This window comes from Hypanus sabinus, unplaced genomic scaffold, assembly GCF_030144855.1.
Source record: "Hypanus sabinus isolate sHypSab1 unplaced genomic scaffold, sHypSab1.hap1 scaffold_400, whole genome shotgun sequence".
NCBI classification, from domain to species: Eukaryota; Metazoa; Chordata; class Chondrichthyes; order Myliobatiformes; family Dasyatidae; genus Hypanus; species Hypanus sabinus.
In genome coordinates, this window is record NW_026781285.1 from 412,667 (window position 1) to 431,198 (window position 18,532).

General features: G+C 45.3%; 1 protein-coding gene across 1 annotated transcript; it reads right to left on the reverse strand.

Moving 5' to 3' along the window:
- Positions 1-8,916: 8,916 nt before the first annotated feature.
- LOC132388753 (zinc finger protein 229-like) lies at positions 8,917-16,573 on the reverse strand. Its single transcript, XM_059961153.1, has 2 exons — positions 16,546-16,573; positions 8,917-11,440 (listed from the first exon to the last, which is right to left on the reverse strand). Exon 2 carries the CDS (start codon positions 11,032-11,034, stop codon positions 9,727-9,729), a length of 1,308 nt encoding a protein of 435 aa, XP_059817136.1. The 5' UTR covers positions 11,035-11,440; positions 16,546-16,573; the 3' UTR covers positions 8,917-9,726.
- Between the last annotated feature and the right edge of the window lie 1,959 nt (positions 16,574-18,532).

Below are 18,532 nucleotides of genomic sequence, written 5' to 3' on the forward strand. Positions count from 1 at the left end.
ACTCGCCATTCTGCTGTCAGGCTTTAGAGGCGCATTGCAACAACCCGGTTGTCTGAGGCACAGTCCTCTGAAATTAGTGGAAATGACACAAAATTTGAAAAGAGCAGGGAAAAAGGAGTTTAACCATCTTAGTCCAGAGCCCTGGGGAAATACTCAGCGAGCTCATCGTGTTAATTAGCCTGGGGAAATTCATGCAGGTGTATCAGATGATGAGAGGCATTGATCGTGTGAAAAGTCAGTGGACTGCACTGCCAGCGATGGTGGTAGAGACGGGTACAATAGAGTCTTTTAAGAGAATCTTAGAGAGGTACATGGAGCTTAGGAAAATAGAGGGTTCTGTGGTAGGGTAATTCTAGGCATTTTCTAGAGTAGGTTACATGGTCAGAACAACATTGTGGGCCGAAGGGTCTGTAATTTGCTGCAGATTTCTCAGATTCTAAGAAATTCAAGGGAAATCTCTTCTCCCACAGAGTGGTGACAAGTTGCAACAGGGAGAGTGAGAGATAAGTTTTAAAATACTGATATGGAACAGAAAACTGGGCAGGGACCAGATAGACTGAGTGGCCTCTCTAGTCTACATTGTACTGAGATCACATTTTATTTACGCGGCTGCGACGAGAGACTTTCTGATTATTATGTCCATCCCGGCATTTGACGGTGGTAAACTCAGAGTCAGCAATGGTATTGTACCTCAGGAGTAGGTGATTAGGCTTTTTCGTTGGAGATGATAAACTGCCGGTAGTGTGTGTCTGGATGAGTGGGTCGTTTTCAGACTGGAAGGAGGTAGCGTTTGGAGTACCCCAGAGATCAGTCCCTGACCACAGTTGTTCACAGTTTAATGTCCTGGCGGAGGCAGCGAGATGTGAGATGCCCCAATCTGCTGGTGAGGCAGAAAGAGTGGAGTTGGGGGAGGGGAGGCTATTCACATGCAATTTCGTAGCTTTGCAATCAGTACAGAGTGCACTATGGGGCTGCAGTGGCGGGTTCATTTGCTGGGATCCGTGCACAGTCACTGTGGACTGTGACAATTTTGTGAATAAAGCACCATTCTCCAATTTAGAATCCCAAGCTGGGGAACAAGCCTACCGATTGTATATTTAAGTTGTATAATAATAATCTGATAACCAGATAGTATAGCTCTCCACGACCTCTCTATCCAGTCCTTTCAATATTCGAATTCGTTTGTAAATTTCCCCAGCGGGCCATCAATACTGTCATCCGATGCATTGACAGTGAACTCGCTGAAAGAAAAGTAAAATTTTCTCACTAGCAACCCTATGGCTTCTAAGCAAAAACGTTACTTTACCTGCTTGATAATTATATTTTATGATAATTAGTGAGCGCAACCATGCAATACTTCGTCATATTATTAAAGTAAGTATTAAATGGCACTACACCACTGCTCCAGCCGTCCGGCAGAGCTCAGGCCCGGTCCTTTCTCAATGCAACCGGCCTCGATTTACACAATCTCGGGATCAGCCCATAATTATCGCCGCCCGAATGGGAGATGCAGAGGTCTGCACATCGCCGCCGGTGGCCGGAGGTCCTTGCAGCGCAAACGGGTTGGCGGGTGGAGGGGGGGGGGATACTCGGATAGAATATAGGGACTGATCCTGGACCCTGAGGGTGGCCTCATCTTGGCACAAGAGGAGGCGATATTTCACACGTCGGAACGGGAATGGGAATGGGAATTAACATGTTTGGACACCGGGAAGCCCCGCTCGGAGCGGATAGTTCAAAGGTTAATTTATTAGCAAAGCAGGTATCCTTAAACAACTCTGAATTTTTTACTTCTCCAGAGAGCCACGAAACAAATGTCGTTCACAGTGAAAAATGAAATTTCCACCCCAATCCCCGCATAAAAACTAACGGCATCCCGATCATCAAACCCCAAAACCCACCCCTCCCGTACAAAAGGGAACAATAACATCAACACCCCCGAAAATAAACACTCCTACCCGGCACAACTGCGGAGGAGCCGGTGTCACCAGTGTGGAGGCGGCCGCATCGGGAGCAGCGGACACAACAGGCGACCCCGGAAGATTCACAGGTGAAGTGTCGCCTCACCTGGAAGGATGTTTGGACAACGGAGAGAGTTCGGCCGTCCGGCCCTTTCACTGTGACACCCCGAACTCCACATCAAATCCGTCCAAACGAATTTGGGTGAACTTTAATGACCAATAAATATAATTCCTCTCAGCGATCAGCTGTCTGAATGATCCCCTGACTCTGAGAGGAAGGGATATCTTTGGCCCACACTGTCAGGATGTTGAGTTTACCAGGAGACAAAGACTGCAGTGACGAGAGGTTTTCTGTTGACTAATACACTGTGTGTGGACCCCGTTGGCAATTCTGGTGTTGTGACCCGAATCGAGACAAACACCACGCTGCCCACTCCACCAACAACACGGCACAGCCGGACACATAACAGGGGACTTTACATCCCACAACCCTGGATTCAGTGATGAAACCCGTCATTAATGTTGTTGTTGTCCCACTGTAAAGTCCGTCAATGTGCTTTTGAATGCGAGCGCTCTCCCACAGGTGACATCATACAGCTTCTCACCCCACGCGCCTGACGTCACACACGCGCTGCCGTGCTCGACCTTTATCGGTTTAACAGCTGGGCTAATGATCACGTGACCAGCCAATTTCCTCCCCCCCCCCCCCCACCGCTGTCAACGCAGGATTCAGGATCTGTGCTATGCCAATTCGTGCGAAGCGATGTCAATCACTGATTATACCCAGTCGCGGAGGCGGACAAGCCGAGTGGGCGTTACCCCTCTGAGTCCGTCTCCCGCTCGAGCGCCGACAGCCTCCTCAGAGCGGAGAAAACCTCAAAGTAAATGTCCGCTCTCTGATTTATTTCCATTTCCCTCCGAGGGAAGTTGGGGCGTTTGTGAAGCGTCTCCTGCGGCCGGAGTCTGATGTATCGCCTCGAAGTAGGAGGAGACCGTTCGGCCCGTCGGTTTGATGCCAGTTCCCCGGGGAGAGGGGGGATTTTATCGAAAGGATGAAAATGGTGAGGGAGGGGCGGACAGGATGTTTGTCCTAGTGGGGACAGGAGGGGCTAATCGGTAGAAATGTCTGAGCCCACGGTGGTGTCGAGCAGAGGGATTCACCACATTGGGGGCAAACACCAGCAGACTGTTGAACTGCAAGCGGGGCCGATGGTCCGGGCAAAGTGACAATTATTTGGGATTTGTTGAGATTGTACCTGGAATATGGTGTAAAATCCCGCTCCCCATACTAACACGGGTTATACAGACCGAAGAACAAACTGCCGGAGGAACTCAATGGGTCGGGCAGCATCTGTGGAGGGAAATGGACCGTCAACATTTCGGGCTGAGACCCTCCCTCTGGACTAAGTGTGGACGGGAAATAATCAGAGAGAAGAGGTGAGGGTTGGGGATGGGGCAAGAGCTGGGGAGTGAAAGGTGGATCCAGGTGAGGGGGGAGGTGGGAGGTGGTATTTGCTATAGAGAGTGCAATGAAGATTCACCTGACTGATCCCTAGAGTGGTGTGGTCATCATATGGAGAAATATCAAATGCGATAATCCGTTCATTTGGAGAATCAAGGACTGAGAACGCATTGAAATGCACAGCATCATTGCCGGTTGAACCAGGGATCCCAGTCTCTGAAACAGGAATGGACTATCCAGGACTGAAATGAGGGGAAATGTCTCCATTCCGACGGTGGTAAATGTCTGTAAAACCCCTCCACAGAGGGCGGCAAATGTGTGGAGACCGAAGGGATGGAGGAAATGAGGACTGGGCAGAAACATGCGGCTGAGATGGGAGAGCAGACGCCATCTTGCTGATGGTTAGAGGGGCTGAATGGCCTCCTGCTGTTTCTCACTTGATGTTTCAGTGTTCCTGTCCAGCAAGGCTCCGGAGGAATGTGAATAGAAATTAGTGTTTATAAACACAGAACTGATTTAAATGAAACGTAAAAGGGATCGGGGAAGATATGGTGTGAAATAATAATCATGTCTCTGGGGTAAATATGGAATAATGTGGGGAATGCAGTGGATGGGTCGGGCAGCGTGTGAGGGGCGAGGAGTAGAGTCACTGGTTCAGGTGGGAAACCCTCCACCCGTCACCTGATTCCGTTTCCCATTCATGTTTTTCTGCAGATCTGCAGCATCTGCGGGTCTCTGCTCTACGTGTCCGTGTAGCTTCACCTTTCACCCGTTCAGACAAGTCAGTGAGATCCGGATCTGTCACGTCCTCTCGTTGTGGGTGGACAATGTATTTTTTTTCTCTGCAATACTTTCTGCATGTTTCATTCCACTGTTTTGAGATGCTGAAGTGCAGCCGATGTTTCTGGGTATCTGACCCACTTATGTGAGAATTTATATATTCTTCTTTAAAAATCACAATTGTTAAAAAAATATTGTTATGAATTAGGGTCCTACTACTACCGCAGCAACAACAAATTTCATGACACATGCCGGTGCTATTAAACCTGATTCTGATATTGATATGGGAGACCCACCACCGGTCACCTGATCCCAGTTACCGCAGATCGTAATGTGAGATTGAAGCCTTTTCCATATATTTGCATTCCACAGAAATGACAACAGGTCAGTTTCCTTCTGTGGTTCCAGAGCAGAAGCTCAGTCTGTCTAATATTTCCACACAATTAAAATGGGGAATTTGTTTATTATCATCATGTACTGAGCTGCAGTGAGAATCTTGCCTGACGTACCATCCACACAGATGGATACATTTCAAAAGTACATTGAGCTGATATAGGACAAAGCAATAATCACTGTAACAAAGCATTGTGGCTGCAGAGAAAGAGCAGTGCAGATAGACATATGGTGCAGGGTCACGTCGAGTTACATTGTGAGGACGAGTCTATTTTATTATTCATTTGGCTTATAACCACAGACAGGAAGCCATCCTTCAGCCTGGAGTTACGCACTTTAAGGCTTTTGTATCTCTTCCCCGATGGGGGAGCGGGTTTGCAGCAAGAATGTCCAGGTTGTGAGGTACTTTGAGTACATGGCCTGCTTTTCCGAGGGAGGGCAAGTGTAGGAAGAATCCATGGAGGGGAGGCTTGTTTCTCTGATGTTCTCTGCTCTCCAAAGTTCTCTGCAGTTCCTTGCAGTCATGGGCAGAGCAGTAGCCATACGAAGGCGTGAAGTATCGACAAGGAGCTCAGAGACCTCGGCCTTCACCCTGCCTTGTGTAGCTGGATCCTGGACTTCCTGTCAGATCGCCGGCAGGTGGTAAGAGTGGGCTCCATCTCCTCTGTCTCTCTGACCCTCAGCACACATACCCCACAGGGTTGTCTCTTTGACCCCCTCCTTTACTCTCTGTGCACCCATGACTTGTGTTGCCACCCACAGCTCCAATCTGCTATTTAAATTTGCTGTCAGCACTACATTGATTGGCCTAATCTGAAATACTGATAACAATCAATCAAATGCCTTCTGACAAGGCTCGGTCCAAACAAACTTTTCACCCTTCTTCAGGAGATTGGTCAGAGGAAGAGCGATAGCAGCAAAGTTCTTACGATAATATCCATCCATTCCCAGAAACCTTCTGAGAACCTTCTTAGCAGTCAGAATAGGAACTTGCAAAATTGTCTGGACTTTTGCCCGAACAGGAGCCTACTTGCTTTGACCTACAACATAGCCAAGACAGGTCACAGTGGCATGGCCAAATTCACTCTTAGCCAAGTTAACTGTAAGGTTGTCCTAGGAAAGCCTGTCAAACAGCTTTTCTACTGCAGAGATATGCTCTTCCCAAGTGTCACTCCCTGTAACTAAGTCATCAATATAGGTATCTGTGTGTTCTAACCCTCAAATTACAAAATCCATCATTCTCTGGGATGTTCCTGGAGCATGTTTCCTTCCAAAACGCAAAACATTGTATTCATACAACCCAGATGGTGTCACAAATGCAGAAATTTCTCTATGTCTCTCCGTCAATGGAACACACCAATACCCTGTCAACAGATCAATCTTTGTAAGAAATTAGCTTTTCCAGCCTTATCGATGCAATAATCCACTCTAGGGATAGGATAGGCATCTGTTTTTGTTACTGCATTTACCTTTCTATAATCAGTGCAAAATCTAACACTACCATCAGGTTTGTGCACAATAATGCAGGATGACTCCAATCTCATTTTGAAGGCCTGATAATACCATTCTCCAGCACATACTCAATTCCCTGGTCAGCCAAATCACACTTTTCTACGTTCATGCAATATTGGTGTTGTTTAATCAGTTTGCCTTGACCAACATCTACATCATGTACTGCGACCGTGGTTTGATTGGGAACATCGGGAAATAAATCTTTAAACTTCAGAATTAATTCCTTCAGCTGTTGTTGCTTTGGCTGCAGATGAGCCAACTCGTTATCAATGTTTTCTGGAAAAACCGAGTTCATTAGTCTAACTGGGACCATGTTTGGCTTGTGAAAAGTCTCAGACGAGTCAATTGTTTCATTCTCAAAATAAGGCTTTATCAATATTTATGTGTACCAGCTGTGTTAGTTTACTTCGGTCTTGTGTTGTAATAACATAATTCACATCATTAAATTGAGAGACTATTTCATACGGTCTATTGAATTTCACCTGAAATGGACTCATCAACATAAGGCAAGCACCTTATCCCCCACCCGATATTTTCTTTCGCAACCCTGCTTATCAAACTAACATTTCATTTTGTTTTGAGAAATCTTTAAGTTTTGTCTCGCTAGACTACAGGTTTGGTGTAGTTTATTTTTGAACTTCAAAACATAGTCTAACGAGTTAACATGTACATCCCCATCAATCCACTGTTCCTTTAACAAGGTCAAAGGGCACACTGCGACCAAATACAAGTTCAAAAGGAGTAAAGCCCAGCGATTCCTGTACTGACTCTATTTCTGTGGACAAAAGCAAATGTATTCCTTCATCCCAGTCTTTTCCATTTTCAACACAATATGTCTTAATCATTGTTTTGAGGGTAGAATGAAATCTACCTAAAGCCCCTTGTGATTCTGTATGGTACGCAGATGACGCAATTTGGTTTGCTCCCAGTTCAGAAACTACCTGCTGGAATAATCCAGATGTAAAATTACATCCTTGATCAGACTGGATATCTTTAGGCAAATTGAATAATGTGAAAATCTTGGTAAGAGCCTTCGCCACAGTTTTAGCTTTAATATTTCTGAGAGGTATTGCCTCTGGGAATCTGGATGCAGTATACATAATAGATAGCAGATACTGATGGCTAGCTTTAGTCTTTGGTAATGGGCCAACACAATCCACTATAACTTTGGAAAAGGGTTCACCGAATGCAGGTATAGGCCACTGGGGCGAGCTCATTAGGTTTACCCACAACTTGACAAGTGCCTTTTGGAAGCTGTTATTCAGGGTAAACATAACTTTATGAGTTAAAGCAAACTGATCTGCTAATCCAGCAGATTCCTTCATAGTGGCAGCATCATTTCCATCAAAATACGTTTTTATGTCATCAGGGACACACCTTCTGAATTCTTCAATTAAAACCAACTCTTTCAAGCTGTTAAAATCATCATTCACATGTTCAGATGTGCACCAACGGTCAAAACACACAAATTTCTCATAAGCAAATTCCGTATGTCTGGTTCACAGATTTATTCAAATTTCTAAACTTTTGCCTGTCTGCTTCTGGGACCAACTCATAAGCTTTGAGCACAGCCTGTTTCACTATGTCATAATGTGTGGTGCGTGACCATGTGGTTAAGGTGGTGAACTAGAGATCTGAAAGTCATGAGTTCGAGCCTCAGCCGAGGCAGCGTGTGTGTCCTTGAGCAAAGCACTGAACCACACACGGCTCCGGCACATTTATAGCCCAGTGGCGATGATTGGGTCAGCATAAATAAGTAAATAATAAGCTGCTTCAGCAACTGTCAAAGCAGAATAGGCTTGCTAGGCCTTTCCCTTAATTAGACTTTGTAAGAGAATCTTCTTTCTGCTTTTCTGCCTCTCCAGCCTGAAACAGCCTTTGCCTTTCCGGAGTCTCCATCTTCTATTTTTCTAACTTGTCCTGGAGCTCAAGCTCACTATGTTTACTTTCAGGAAACTCCAACTCCTCCACTTTAAACACACCTCAGATACATAATGTTCAGCTGTTACCCTCTGCATCTGTGCCCTCCTCATTGTCAATTTCACCTTAGCAAGTATTAACGTTTTAGCAATATGCAACAACTCAATCCTTCTGCTGTCCTCTAATGCCTGAGAGGTTCACACTTCCAGATATCTATCAACATCCATTGCTGCTGATTTTCCACACACAAGTAAATCAAAAGGGATTTCCCGAATGAAATCGATATTAAATCAATCCTTAAATTTGTTCATATCCCAGACGCAGGCCCCATTTTGTTACAAATCATAACGCTTTAGAAACGAACCAGCAGCAACAGACTACTCCCAGTGGCCACACATTTTAATTCCATATCCCATTCCCATTCTGATATGTCTATCCATGGCCTCCTCTACTGTCAAAATTAATCCAAACTAAGTTTGGAGTGATAACACCTTATATACTGGCTGGGTAGCCTCCAAACTGATGGGATGAACATTGACTTCTCTAGCTTCCGTTAATGCCCCTCTTCCTCTTCTTACCCCATCACTGACATATTTAATTGTTTGCCTGTTTTCCATGTCTCTCTGGTGCTTCCCCCCCTCCCACCTTTCTTTCTCCTGAAGCCTCCTGTCCAATGATCCTTTCCCATCTCCAGCTCTGTATCTCTTTCGCCGATCACCTTTCCAGATAATAGCTTCATCCCACCACCTCCAGTCTTCTCCTATCATTTCGCATTTCACCCTCCCCTCACTACTTTCAAATCTCTTAGTATTTTTATTTTCAGTTAGTCCTGACGAAGGGTCTCAGCCTGAAACGTTGACAGTTCTTCTCCTTATAGATACTGCCTGGCCTGCTGTGTTCCACCAGCATTTTGTGTATGTTGTTTGAATTTCCAGCATCTGCAGATTTCCTCTTGAGTGTTATGTGTATAAATGTGTATAAATATAACACGCAAACTATTGAGCTCCGGGGAAACAAGGCTTGGAGTCTTGAGATGGGAAAGTATGAAAGTTCAGTTCAACCACAGAATAGGTGATGAGAGAGATATTTGTAATCCAGGATAAATGTTGAGAGAAGGCAATTATGTCGTATTCCACAGGTTCCATGGTGGTAAAACGAGACCAACAGTCACTGTAGATTTTATCTGTCATCCTTCCAAATCCACATACTAATTATCACCCGAAGTGACTTGTCATAATTGGTATTGTCTTAGTGAATTACCACACCACAGCCAGGCAATGGTTAACACTTAAGTGGTCTCCACAGGATACCCCAAATCAGATCCACTTCTATGGATCAAATGAGGTGACAACCACAATTTTGATGTACGGTGAATCAATAATTAGCCCACCCTTGTGGTCAAAGGAAAGTTCCAAACAGTCACCCTTGGCCACTAGTTCCCTGGTTTCGATTCTTCCATTTTCCTTCCTTCGTCTCCGTCTGACTCTGAGTGTCTGTGTCCTCAGTTAAAACTAAACAAGCTGCGAGCGATGTAAACAAGCTGCAAGTCAGACACATTTGCCTTCTTAATCTCTCTCTCTCTTAAAATGACAATCCACAGCAAAAAAACCTAGGAATTCATAACAATTGCCACTCGCCATTGTGAACTGACAGGTGTGCCAGTAGGTGGGATGACTGAGTGAATCCTTTCCCACATTCTCAGCAGGTGAATGGCCTCTCCCTAGTGTGAACTAGCTGGTGTCTCTGTAGGGTAGATGACTGAGTGAATCCCTTCCCACAGACTGAGCAGGTGAACGGCTTCTCCCCAGTGTGAACTCGCTGATGTACCAGTAGGGTAGATGATTCAGTGAATCCTTTCCCACAGACTGAGCAGGTGAATGGCTTCTCTCCAGTGTGAACTCGCTGGTGTCTCTGTAGGGTGGATGAGCGAGTGAATCTCTTCCCACATTCTGAACAGGTGAACGCTTTCTCCCCGGTGTGAACTTGCTGGTGACTCTGTAGGTGAGATAACTGAGTGAATCCCTTCCCACATTCTGAGCAGGTGAAAGGCCTCTCCCCAGTGTGAACTCGCAGGTGATTCTGTAGGTGGGATTTATGAGTGAATCTCTTCCCACAGACTGAGCAAGTGAACGGCTTCTCCCCAGTGTAAACTCGCTGGTGTCTCTGTAGGTTAGCTAACCGAGTGAATCCCTTCCCACAGACTGAGCAGATGAACGGCCTCTCCCCAGTGTGAAGTCGCTGATGACTCTGTAGGTGAGATGAATGAGTGAATCTCTTCCCACAGACTGAGCAAGTGAACGGCTTCTCCCCAGTGTGAACTCGCTGATGACTCCGTAAATCAGATGACCAAGTGAATCCTTTCCCACAGACTGAGCAGATGAATGGCCTCTCCCCAGTGTGAACTCGCTGATGACTCTGTAGGGTGGAAGAGTCAGCGTATCTCTTCCCACATTCTGAGCAGGTAAACGGCCTCTCCCCAGTGTGAACTCGCTGATGTTTCTGTAGGCTGGATAAATTAGTGAATCTCTTCCCACAGACTGAGCAGGTGAATGGCTTCTCCCCAGTGTGAACTCGCTGATGTCTCTGTAGGCTGGATAAATTAGTGAATCTCTTCCCACAGACTGAGCAGGTGAAAGGCTTCTCCCCAGTGTGAACTTGCTGATGTACCAGTAAGGTAGATGACTGAGTGAATCCTTTCCCACAGACTGAGCAGGTGAATGGCTTCACCCCAGTGTGAACTTGCTGGTGTCTCTGTAGGGTGGATGAGTGAGTGAATCTCTTCCCACATTCTGAGCAGGTGAACGCTTTCTCCCTGGTGTGAACTTGCTGGTGACTCTGTAGGTGAGATAACTGAGTGAATCCCTTCCCACATTCTGAGCAGGAGAATGGCTTCTCCCCAGTGTGAACTCGCTGATGTACCAGTAGGGTAGATGACTGTGTAAATGCTTTCCCACACTCTGAGCAGGTGAATGGCTTCTCCCCAGTGTGAACCCGCTGGTGAGCCATTAGGTCAGATGACTGAGTGAATCCTTTCCCAGAAATTCAGCAGATGACCAGCCTCTGCCCAGCGTGAACTGACTGGTGTGTCCGCAGGTAGGATGACCAACTGAACCCCTTCTCACACACAGAACAGGTGAATGGCCTTGTCCAGTGTGAATTTGCTGATGTACCTTCAATTGTGATGACAGAGGGAATCCATTCCCACTGTCTGAGCAGGTGAAAGGCCTTTCTCCTGTGTAAATTCCAGGTGTGTCAGTTGGTCAAATGACCGAGTGAATCCCTCCCCACAGTCTGAGCAGGAAGGGTGGTCAATTGGATCCCTTGCTCCACTTCTTAAATATCTAGACAGAGACAACAAAACTGGTGTGCCGTGTTTGAGCTTCCTGGAGACAAATTCCTTCTCACTTTTAACCTGTAAAAAGATTTTAAAAATCCATCAATGGGTGTAGGACAACATTTCAGATGAGATTACTGGAGTTGCCAAGGTTTCATCTGGTATCACACTGTTACAGTGAGGTTCAACAAAAGTTGGACAGAGAAATCATCTCCTGACTGGTCAGAGTGCTGGCATCTGGAATGACCATCAATTCCCTGATGCTCTTCCTGTCTCTATAAGAATGGGGCATTTCTGCCGTCTCCTGGCTCAGCTTGACTCTCTCCATTGGTATTATTCCCTGTTCATGCTGAGCTGCATGGGTTCCTGGCCCCACAGTAACTGAAACACTCTCACACAATTAGTTTTTCTTGACTTGCAGCTGGGATCTTCTTTTGTGTATTATTAACTTAAAGTGTCACAGTTTTAACGCCACATAAAAATTCCTGCTGAAATGACTGGTTGGTTCACACAGCTGTCAAAAGGGGTTAGAGTGAACTTTTGTATTATTTCAGGTTCTTGTCACAATCATAGAAAATTTCAACATAGAAACAGGCCCTTTGGGCCATCTAGTTTGTGCTGAACTATTTAAACAGCCCACTCTACCATCCAGGTACCAACACAAAACTCTTAAATGTTGAAATCGAGCTCGCATGCACCACTTGTGCTGGCTGCTCATTCCACAGCCGGATGACCGTCTATGTGAAGAAGTTTCCCCTCATGTTCCCCTTAATATTTCACCTTTCACCCTTAACCCATGGCCTCTGGTTGTTGTCCCACCCAATCTTCATGGAAAAAGCCTGTTTAAATTAACACTATGTGTGCCTCCATATCACAATCAAATCTCCCCTCAATCTTCTGCATTCCAAGGTATAAAGTCCTGATTTGTTCAATCTTTCCTTATAACCCAAATCCTCCAGACATGGCAACATCCTTGTGAATTTTCTCTGAAATCTCTGAACTTCTTTTACATCTTTCCTGTAGGTAGGTGACCAAAACTGCACACAATACTCCAAATTAGGCCTCACCAATATCTTCTAGAAGTCAACATAACATCCATCTATTGTTATCAGTACTTTGGTTCATGAAGGGCAATGGGCTGAAATCATTTTTTCCATCCCTATCTACCTGTGGTACCACTTTCAGTGAATTAAGGACTTGTATTCCTAGGCCCCTTTCTTCCACAACACTCCTCCGTGCCCGACCAGTCACTGTGAAAGACCTCCCTTGGTAGGTCAGACCAAAGTGCAACAACTCACACTAGTCTGCATTGAGTTTCATTTTCCATTTTTCAAACCATTTTCCCACCTGGTCCAGATCACACTGCAAGCCATGATAGTCTTCTCGCAGTCCGCTAAACCCCCAGTCTTGTCATCCACAAATTTGCTGATCCAGTTAACCACACTATCATCCAGATTACTGATATAGATGACAAACAACAACAGATCCAGCACTGATCCCTGTGGTAACCACTAGCCACAGGCTTCCAGTCAGAGAGGCAACCATCTGCTACCACACTCTGGCTTCTCCCAAAGACAGTGTCTCATCCAATTTACTGTCTCATCTTGAATGCTGAGTGACTGAACCTTCCTGACAAACCTCCCATATGAGACTTTGTCAAGTGCCTTGCTAACGTCCATGTAGACAACATCCACTGCCTTGCCTTCATCCACTTCCCTGATAACTTCCTCGAGAGACTCTATAAGATTGGCGAGAGCCATGCTGTCTATCCTTTATCAGTCCACACCTATCCAAATACTTACAGTATATACCTGGTTCCTGCACCCACATGCCAATAACTTTCCCAGTTCTGATGTCAAGCTCACCAATGTATAAATTCCTAGTTCATTTTTACAGCCTTTCTTGAACAGCAGAACAACATTGTCTGTCCTCCAATCCTCCAGTACCTCACCTGTCACTGAGGATGATTTAAATATCTGTGCTAAGGCCCCGATAATTTCTGCACTTGTCCTCCGCAGGGTCCTAGTGAACAACTTGTCAGGCCCTGGGGATTGATCCACACTAATTTGCCTCAAACCCCTCCACCTCTGTAATCTGTACAGGGTCCATGAAGTTGATGCAGCTTTGCCTCACTTCTATAGACTCTGTGTCCATCTCCTGTGTAAATACGGATGCGAAAAAAAATCTTCCCAAATCTATGTTATCCCTTCATATGGATTACCATTCTGATCTTCCAGAGAATTATTTTTTTTTCCCTTGCAATCTTTTTGCTCTTAACATATCTGCAGATTCCCTTAGGAACCTCCTTCACCTTGTCTGCTGGGGCAAACTCATGCCTTCTTTTATTTTTTTCATAAGTGTTCACTTGAATTTCCTGTATTTCATAAGTACCCCATTTGTTCCTATCTGCCTGTACCTGGTATGCACTTCCTTTTTATTGATCTGGGAGAGGAAAGCCAAAGGGGTGATAGATCTGCATGGTGGGAGGTGGGGGTAAGGAGGGTTAAACTAAAGTTGCAGGGGGAATGGGAGCCTGAATAACAGAACAGAGAGTGGAGAGGTTGTGGAGACAGATGTTGTTCAGGCCTCAGACAAAGTCAGGAATGAAAAAGTTGAGCATGGTGCAGTGAATATGCTGAGCCCTGTATATTTCAATACAAGGAGCAGCGTAGGAAAGGTGGATGTGTTCAGGACATGGATCAACACCTGGAATCAACACTAGGATCTGGCAACTGTGGACCGGGACAGGCTGCTTTATGGCAAAGGTGTGTTTGGTAAATGGGAGGCCTTCAAAGCGAAATTTTGAAAGTAGTAAGCGGGTATGTCAGAATAAAAGGTAAAGGTAGAAACTGTAGGGAAACTCGGATTGCAAGAGATATTGAGACCCTGTTAAAGCACGAAATTGAATTACATAACAGGGATAGGCAGTCAGTTTCTTATGGAGTATAAGAAATGCAAGAGAACACATAAGAAATCAATCAGGATGGCTAAAAGATGGCATGAGGTTGCTGTCACAGAAAAGGTGAAGGATAATCCTCAGGGATTCTAGTGATAGATTAAGAGCAAAAGGATTGCAAGGCACAAAGTTGGTCCTCTGGAAGACCGGAATGGCAATCCACGTGTGGATCCAAAGCAGATGGGGGAGATCTTAAATATTTTTCCATCTCTATTTACTCAGGAGATGGACAAAGGGTCTTTGGGAGTGTGGAAACTCGGCATTAACCATTTCAACCCTGGGGAAAAAACACTCCTCTGGCCACTCACACGCTCAATACCCCTCATCATTTTATACACCAAAAAATGTCTCTAAATATAAACAAGGAAATTATACATTGTTCAATCTACTTTCCACGATTCAGTACATTTACACAGACAGGTGTGTAAAAAGGTCCCAACGAATATCAGGGACAAACAGGCCCAATTCACCACAACCACAAACTGTTCCTGCTGCTATCATCCAGGAAACGGTACCACAGCAAAAGGACCAACAAGCCCCGGGACATCATCTTCCACCAGGCCATCAGACTGATTAATTCATGCTGATACAATTGCATTTCAATGTTGTATTGACTGTCCTATGTACAAACTATCTATTATAAATCACTATAAATTACACATTGCCCATTTAGATGGAGATGTAAGGTAAATATTTCTACTCCTCATGTTTATAAAGTATGTATCTAATAAAGTCAATTCAATTCACCCTCTCCATTATCTGTTCTGTCACTCTGGCTCCCATTCCCCCTACAACTTATTTTAACCACATTTTATTTAACCCCCTCCCCTGCTCACTACCACTAGCAAGCCTTACCACTAGGATATTCGTCCCCTCTTGTTCTGTTCCTCTAACTGACAAATCCCCTATCAGCCCTTTGACTTTCCTCTGCCAGGTAATTCCCCCCCCCCCCCCAACAGTTTCTAAAGTGCTCTACCTGTTGTTGAGGGGGATGGCCACTAGAGTACTCTGCGATGCCTATTTAACTTCATTCCCCTTCCTGATTCTCACCCAGTTTCCTGTGTCCTGCACCTTGCGAGTAACTCACCTCTCTTCATGTCATATCTATCAACCCCTCCAACTGCTGGATGATCTGGAATTCACCCATTTCAAGTTGCAGCTCATTGAAGTGCTGGGTTACAAGCTGCACATCTTGTAGGTGAGGGCATCAGGGACACTGGAGGTCTCCCCTCTTCCCTCCAATACCCCTCTAATTTGTAGTAATCTCCCCTCTAATTTGTAATAACCAGTGTGCAGATATATCTTGCACTGTGCATTTTTTACCCAGTGACAAGACGTGCACAGTGAATTTTATATAGAGAGGTATTCATTTTAACATCTAGCAAATCACTGTCAATAGGAACTTTGATCTCCTCTGGGTTTGATCGAGTTCATCTGCACTCTCACACAACCTATGTAGCAGGCCTGGAACAGGAAATGGAGGATTTTCTCACCAAAGCTTTTGCACATTGTCCATATGTGGTTTCCTTGCTAAATTACACTTTAAAAAGTCAGATTTCCAAATATCACTCCACTTCTTCCCACTTGCAAATTCTCCAGCAACTTTTCCATCACCAAAATGCAAACAGGCATCACTAGTTTCTGTGTTCTACATATATATTCCCCCTGAACCCTCCCCCAATGACTGACGGTGGTGAACTCAGTGAATGAAATCCCAATGAATATGAAGGGAAGGGCAGTAGTCTGTCTCATTGGAGTCTGGCACATTTGTGATGTGAAAGCTACTTGTTGCCCAGGGCAAAGGTGCTTGATATCATTAAGTACCCAGAGAGAATGGTACAAAACATGTTTTCACCGGTAGAAAAGTCCAGAGCAAGAGGAGGTAGAGGAAGCAACACGCACAAAATACTGGAGGAGTTCAGCAGGCCAGGCAGCATCTACAGAAAATGCCGATTTTCTCAATTGCTGATGTAAAAGATTTTGTTCCCTTTCTCCGAGTTCCTAATCCTTGCATTTAGATAGCTGGAGCTCAGCTCTGTCTGAGAGATCCATCGGTTCCCATTCCCTCATCAGCCGGAAGCTCCCCGGGGCCCGTGTACGGATCGTGGGGCTGAGAGAGAGGGAAGAGAACAGGACTGTCCCGGGATTGCTGGTCACGGTGTCCGAAATTCAGAGGAATTATCTCGAAATCGGTGTTTAAGATAAAAACACGGAGAATCACTCTTACCTGCAACCGACATTTTCAAAGGCTTCTGTGTACTGCGCGCATGCGTGAAACTCAGCCTGACGCCTGCGCATTTCATCAGCGCTTCAGCGCCGACGAAATTCTTAACGCATGGCCCTATGGGTAATCACGGTGCCATTAAATATTTCTGCAAGCACCGGTTCAATGTCTATATCTCATTTTTTTTTATCTTGGGGATAGAAAAAATCTGCAGCTGTTTTAACGCAGAAAGCGGCTCCCATAACCAATATACTCAATATCAACGTGTATCTAATGCCAAAGTAAAATGCAGATATAAAACACAGTAGTTCCTGCAGTTGCTGGAAATACAGAGACGCACACACACAAAACAATTCAGAGAGCAACTAAGCAGCGGAGTACACAGGCTAGGCATGCGGAAGGGGCTCTGCCAAAACGTTTTCTATGTATTCCTCTCCAAAATTTCTGCCTGATCTGTTGATTTCCACCTGTGTTTTGCTGAAATTAACCACCTTTTTTTTCGATCAACCAGTTTCCAAATGCTTCTAATCTTTCACTTTTAACCACATCGTGCTGGTCTTATTCGTCCTCCTCCTCTGGACCCCATCTCTCTCTGCAGCCCCTGACTCAATCTGGCAAATCTTCGGTTTCTGACTCTACACCATCGAAGATTCACTCGCGAGTCTGCTGTCAGACTTTAGAGGTGCATTGTGTTACGAGACCGCAGGTTCGTTTACTGTGAGTGTCGCTTTAAGTGCCTGAGTGAGGCGGGGCTGTGACGTCAGACACAAGCTGCGGCAGCCTGAGGGAGCGGGAGCGGGAGAGGGAGACAAGCTGTTGCAACTTCAGCGTGTGACTGCTATAGGCTGCAACTCTTCCATGCCCAAAAGGTACGGTTGATCTGATCATCGGCACGCAGTACACAACGGATGTGTGACTGTCACTTCGTATCATCAATATGTGTGGATTTGCTGGAGTACCCGTGGTATCACTTTTGTTGGCCCTTACCTGGAATCGGGGTGTTCTGTGGTAACCACTTGAAGACGATATTCCTGTGACTGTCACCTGGTGATATTTCTAATCTTCGGCGACTGTTATTTCGTTTACCCAGCGTGGAATGTGTGTGGAATTCTTCATAATTGCCTTCTCTCTACATTTTCCTGTGGATTTACAAATCTCTCCTCTCACTCACTTATTCCGTGGATTACTGAACTTTTCCAATTTACCATCTGAAGACTTTAAGCATTGTTTCCCAAGCTTGATAGTTTGGGAGCTATATATACGCATAACACTGTTTATTTCATTTGATCTTTTATATTTGGAGTAGATACTGTTAGGTACCCCGTGACGGGTCAAAGAACCAGCAGAAATATAAAACACTGTGTCGTCTGGTATTGCAGTAAACTAATGCTATTTATTAGTAACTACAGCAATATAAATGCAGATATATCAAACAGGTTATCAATGATTTTATATATATATGTGTGTGTGTGTGTGTGTGTGTGTGTGTGTGTGTGTGTGTGTGTGTGTGTGTGTGTGTAAATAGGAAAGCCAAGCTTCTTCACGCCTCGGGGTGAATGGAGACCGTCTTACGGTGATGAGTGAAGTTCGTTTCAGTTCGTGGGATTGAGTCGAGTAGTGATGGAGAGAGAGGGAGAGGTTTGAGTCTTCAGGTAAACTGATGCCGTCGATAGTCCCGTCGTCCTCCGAAATCCTTTGGATGTCACCGACTGTGACACTACAAACGGGACCGTTCTTCTGTGGTGGAGTTATTAACCCAGGCGACGGATGGACACACGAATAACTCCCCACCGGTCACAGCCTTTTCCTGATCGATCTTCCAAAACCCACCTTTTTCTGTGGACACAACAAAGCTCATTCAGAGTCCAAAACCATGTTTCTGGAGGTCTATCAGCGGACCTCCTACTTATCTCACCGTGCTGAGCCCCAGCTGTCCATCAAACAGTTCCTCCCTTCTCTCTCGGTAAGAACACAGAAGCTGACAGAGTCC